At 35.2% G+C, this 6,250-nt stretch overlaps 1 protein-coding gene across 1 annotated transcript in view; it reads left to right on the forward strand.

Annotated features, from left to right (window-relative positions):
• The window catches only part of cpne7 (copine VII), a 163,386-nt gene extending 157,352 nt beyond the window's left edge, over positions 1-6,034 (forward strand). Inside the window, exon 16 of the mRNA XM_043706786.2 lies at positions 98-6,034. Coding sequence (XP_043562721.1) covers positions 98-235 — 138 coding nt within the window. The 3' untranslated portion in view covers positions 236-6,034. The remainder of the gene's footprint in view (positions 1-97) is intronic.
• Positions 6,035-6,250: the final 216 nt, after the last annotated feature.

The following is a 6,250-nucleotide window of genomic DNA, read 5'->3' on the forward strand; positions in this document are numbered from 1 at the left end:
CTTAAATAACTTTTGAAAGGTGCTTGACATGGAAATACATTTAGGTGAAACAAAAACACAGTTGGTCTTATCACTAATGTCCTGATCTGTGTTCCAGGCCTCTCCAGCAGCTTTGGCTAAATGTGTCTTAGCAGAAGTTCCAAAGCAAGTTGTGGAATATTACAGTTACAAGGCTATTGCCCCAAAATGCCCAACTCTGGACTCCCCTGAGTCAACGTGCACAACACCCGAATAAATGGACTGACCATTATCAGTGGAAGTTTCTGAAGAGAGAATTATATAGATGCAGTGTGTGAAAATAATATTTGTGTAATGTAACTGGGTTTTTTTAATGTACATTTTAAAATAAAAACATCATTCAACATTTTCTCAGCTCTCATGAACAAATTGAAATGTCCATGGCAGTGATTGACCACAGATAAGCATCACTATGGAATTGCCAAATGTCCTGCCAATACCCAGACATGTGATGTGTTGTTCTAATGCTTTACTAAGTTATTAGAACATATATTTTATCTGAAGGGAATAGGGATGTAAATGTAAAATGGATATAGGATCAGGATGTTTTACCTTCCAGAGCTATCAGCACGTCATGAAGACTTTCTTCAAAAAGCAATTCAATCTGACACATAAAGCAAATGGAATGTGGCATATGCTGCATGGTTACTGCATGGTTAGCTTCTTAATCTGAAGATTTTGCTTGTAAATTTAAAGCCCCAAGTTTAAGGCAGTTCTCCATATAATCTACACCCCATCGATAGTTAGACTGGGGAATTCTTTTGCACAATTTGGCAAAAATCTTTGTTTTGCTTGCATTTGTTTTAAAACACATACATAAATTAATATGTTTAATACCAGTACTAGAGAGAAAAGTACAGTTTTAGACCAGAAAACTGCCGTTTTGTCACTATAAGAAGAAGCTATATAATACATTATACAATAATACTTTTGAATCATGGTGATATAATGCATTTATTCTACCACCTGAAATGACATGAAGAAGCTGAACATTGGTTGACATTTGCAATTACCACAAGTAAGTTGCTGATGTTAGCTGTTTCAGGGATGCACTGAGCACATTCCAAGGAGGGAATGGTTGACCAATGTTCTCAAATGTTTAATAGTGATCAATAACAGTCGAGGCACGAATTTGGTCACTTTCCTACTGGGGAATAGTACATGCTGGGAACACATTGAAAGGAAACTCTAAAACATATTAGAAAGAAGACAAAATGAACAGAACATGTCCTCATAAAAAAAATCTTTCACCAATCCCTTTATCATTTGACAGACAGGACCATTCTCTTTGTTATTAAGTCCTGCTCAGATGTCTTGGTACCTTTGTAATTATTTCCCTTCAATGGTTCCAATTTGTTAAAGAAAAATTAAGTTTGAGATATTCTTTCTTGGGGCCAGCACTATTTTAAATGCATAATGTCAATTGCTTCTTTCAGTTTTCAGATAAATGTGTAAATAGAATGAAGTGTTGAGTTTGACTGTTGTGTGTAGTATAAGGATTCCTCTGGTATCAACTGAAAATCAATGGTCACATTTTATATTGAAAAGCAATTTGTTCAGATGTCCTATATAGAAAAAGAAAGTGAATCAAGCTGGGCTATAAAGCAGTGTGCAGACCATTTCCGTTAGTGAAATCAGTGAAAGAGATTGAAAAAATAATAGACTTAAAGTAAACTGCTGAGACGGGGATGATGATCTGAGAAAGGATGCCTCACATCAACAAAGGGGATCTGAAACATATGCACAACTGAGTTTGATTTCCTTCACAGTTTTGGATGATTCTACTGCTGAACTCCGAATGGACAGCATTTAGTGCAGAATGTTTAATTTGCATTGTCAGATGCAAACCAATCTAAAATTGCAGCTAGAATTTTGCTGGTTGTTGTTTTCTAATTTCTAGTGCAAATGCGTCATAACTCTAGGAAGCTACTTACATTGCATTGACTCGACATTTAAAGGGTTTGTGAAATGCAAATCAGATAGCAGGGTCTGGCTTAACAACAAACTAAAACACACAGTGAAATTTTTCGGGTCTCTGTACTTTGCTTTGAGTCTGGACTGAGATTTGGATTTGAAATTGATGGAAATTAGAAGGATGGGGGGGCCAGGATCTGATTGAAACTTACAGAATACTGAGAAGCTTAGATAGAATAAATGTGGAGAAGATGTTTCCACTAATAGGAGAGACTAGGACCCGAGGTCACAGCCTCAGAGTGAAGGGAAACCCTTTAGAACTGAGGTGATGAGTAATTTCCTTGACTGGATAGTGGTGAATCTGTGGAACTCATTTCTGCGGAAGATGGTGGTGGCCAAGTCATTGAGTATCTTTGACACAGGGATGGACAGCTTCTTGATTCGTAAGGAGATCAAAGGTTACAGAGGCATTCAGTCAGCAATGGTCAAAAGTGATAAAATCTCTCTCAGAATCATACGTGATGGACAAAATCTTAACCCAACCCTTCCTGTGGGAACGTGTTGGAATGGGACTGGCTATGCAGCTTGTAGTCCATCCAATTCTATTGTCCGTGACTTCCAGTGGGAATTTTATTCGAACTCACTGATGCAATTATTTCCAACAACTTAGCTTGGGTTATTGCTTAATAATGTTGAACACTATACCCATAAACATTTCTGGGAATGGACTAACCTAAGGCTCTAACAAAAAGGTCCCACTTATTGTTCAATATTATAACAATAGAAAGATAGTATAAAAATAGTTCTGATTAGAGTGATATCCTAACAATAGACTTGATTTTAAAGATTAAGTTTAAATTGTTTACATATGTTATTTTAGATGACCTCCAGGAAAAATGTATCCTATTTACTTTAAAATGCTTCTGCAGTGAAGCAATAAGTTATATAAAAGCAAAATAGTGTGGATGCTGGAAAATAGAAATAAAAATGAAGTGCTGGAGAAGCTGAGTGGATCTAGCACCACCTTTAGAGAGAAAAACAGAGTTAGCATTTCAATTCAGTTCTGAAAAAGTCATCAAACTTGAAATGTTAAATGAATTGTATGCTTAGGACAGACCTTGTGTGCTTTGTCCTTCCAAAAAGAAGGATAAAGCACACAAGGTCATGATCTACCTTCAGTCTTCACCAGGAATCTCTGGTCTTTTAACAGTTTCTAATGAGTTAGAATCTCAGCAGAGGTTAATTACAAGGTCTATTAAGACTTTCAAGGACCACAAATATATTTAATAATTTAAACACAATTCCAGTTCAAGGTTTACAGTGTTTTACAGCTTTGCAGCATAGTTCGCTCTGAAGGTTATTACTACCTTTAATAGAAGCTACAAAAATAGTATTTTAGCACCAGACAGATTATAATTTGATGGAATAGATTAAGATTTGATGGAATACAGAAAAATCACGGCAAAAATCACGATATGGCAATTGTACTATAACTGTATAAACTAAAGCGTTGCTGAGACAGTGACTGCATCACATTTAAGGATAAATAGTACGTAGTTAGGACCATTGCTACTTCTATTCATTTTCGGTTTGTAGGCTTAATTTTATGTTATCTTTCTATAATGGCATGTGGTTGTTCCGAGAACTCCTATAGAAGCAACATGAAATATATCAAAAGTAGGTTGAAGCACTACAAACACAGGATCTTTCCTGTGTTGTGTAATCTCATTAATTTGCTTCAAAACCTCAATTAGAATGAAACCTGCATGCATAATGTATGTGGACAATCCCTTGGATTTTATAAAGAGTTTACACCTCATTTCAACTTCACAGAGTGAAAATAATGAATATTTTAAAATGTCTCTAGATAGGTCTGAGGGAAATGGAATTAGGTTTACCCTAAGATTACATTTACCATGGTAACAAACTGAAAAAAAAGAGTGCACAAAATCAATAAAATACATAAAGTAACTAAAAAAGTGGGAGAAATTATAGTCCAAGAGAAAATGAGCCATAAATATTGAAAGACATAATAAAGAGTTCCCAGAGTTATTCAAAAAGAATTTAAGTAAAGTGAACATTCATCCTCAAGAGAGTGGGGAATTAATAATGCAAGTCTTGGGAATTAATAATGCAAAATCAAGAAATGGCAGATGCACTGAATAGATTCACTGTAGAAGAGAGAAATTACGTTCCACAAAGTGTAAATCAAGAAATCAAAGGGAGAGCAGAACTTAAAACAGATTCAATCACCAGAAAAAGGTGAAAAAAGTTATAACTAAAAGCTGACAAGCATGTAGATCCTGATGGACATCATCCTTGGGTCCGTAGAGAAGTGTTTGCTGAGATAGCAGATTCATTAGTTTTAATTTTCCAAAATTCCCTGGATTTGGAGAAATCCTAGCAGATTGGGATATTGTGAATGTAACTCCTGTATATGAGACAGAAAGCAAGAAACTACAGGCCATATTGCCTAAAATCTAATAAAGGAGACTGTTGCAAGCCACTTAGAAAATCTTAATGCAATCAGACAGAGTCAACACTGATTTGAAAAAGCAAAATAGGGTTTGACCAATTTAATGTTCTTTCAGGAAATAACAAGTAAACATGGATAAAGGGATCATGTTGTTTGGTGTACTTGGATTTGCATAAGACATTGGACAAGGTAACGCATCAAAGGTTGCCAAACAAATTAAGAGCTCAGGGTATGGAGGTAATATAATAACATAGAGGATCGGTTAACTAACTGGAAACACAAAGTAGGGATACATGGGTCAATTTGGGACTGGCAAGGGTGTACCAAATGGAGTCACACAGGGATCACTTAATCTTCCCTGCCTTCCACCCTATGGCAGACATTCTCTTATGTTCTTTCTCCCACCTTTCCATCCTTTTATTTCTGAAAGCTGATTAAATTACTAACTTCTCCTCCAGTCCTGAAATGCTAACTTTGTTTCTGTCTCCAGAGATGTTGAATATTTCCAGCATTTACTGGTTTTTTTAGATTTCCATAACTATTTTGTTCTTCTATTGTGTAGAAATTGATCCTCATTGTTTCTGTTTCCCTGGTGAAAATCAGGGCAAAGAGGACATCTCCAGGAGCTGATAGATGGCTTTGTAGAACTTGCTGTCTCCCTCCAAATGCAGGTTGCATTTGTGATTTAGGGCCCTTCTGTAGAATGAATTCATTGATGAAAATTCCTCCTTCGTTTCAGCCTATAAGTTGATCTCATTATACATCCACATCATTAATTTTGATTTTGTAAACATTGAGATAAATGTCTGAAAATTGTGCAGTACTGCAGCTTTAATACATTGGATGAGCTTTATGCAGAAAGTGATTTGGACAGCGATACATTGAGATATGTCACTTAAATGGCATCACTGCAGTAGAGATGATATACATACATAATAACATTTGATATCCATGTCACTTATGTAAGAGGCACTCAGACGCTAGTGATAATGTGGGAGAAAAGCTGACAATAGAATGTTTCATCTGGCAGTTAAATAAGGAAGTGTGCTTTAATGCAGATGAAGGAATTAAGTGGAGCTCTGCAAAATAATGTTGTTGTCCTACTGAGGAGACAGTAAAAGGGGTGAGAAAGATGCAGGCTGAAAATGAAGAAGTTGCATTTTCTTCAAAGCTTCCATGTCTGAAAATTATGTGTCAAGTTCTAAATTTGAAAATAATACATTCAAAAATGGGTTTTGTAGTAGACATAATATGCTTTAAACTATTTTGCAAACATATGTGCTTGCTTTTTGCTCAAATGCATGCCAGTGACAGACTCACCAAATTATTGCATTGTTTTGCTTCAAAATGAATGTTTTCAACATGCTGCATTTGTTGAATTCTCTATTAATGTGTACAAACTTAGTGGCTGTTTTGCAAATCTATTATAAAGGCTGCATGAAAATGTATATTGTGCGAGTGAACCGAATGTCCAAACTCCGATTATACAACATCATGTTTTTAACTTAATAAAAATTGAAATATTGATCTATGGAAGTGAAAGCATTAAGAAGGGCAATCTGCTGCCCTGTTTTGTTTTGATATTCTACAGATATCTAATAAATATAATAAATAAAAGTCCCATAAAATACATTCTTAAGTGTTTATCTTCTCTTTGCTCTTTCCTTTTTGTTTGGTGCATAACCTTGCTACTTTACAAACCTTACAAATGTTTGGATGAACTATTATTAATGTTTTCCAAATTACTCCCATGTATTAGAAATAAGTACAGATAATATCAACACACAGTGCAAAAAACTGTAATCTGTAAATATATTATTTCTAGCATTCATAATGGAAAAT

This window comes from Chiloscyllium plagiosum, unplaced genomic scaffold (assembly GCF_037043375.1).
Source record: "Chiloscyllium plagiosum isolate Xiang-an unplaced genomic scaffold, Cpla_swu_hap1 HiC_scaffold_17, whole genome shotgun sequence".
NCBI lineage: Eukaryota > Metazoa > Chordata > Chondrichthyes > Orectolobiformes > Hemiscylliidae > Chiloscyllium > Chiloscyllium plagiosum.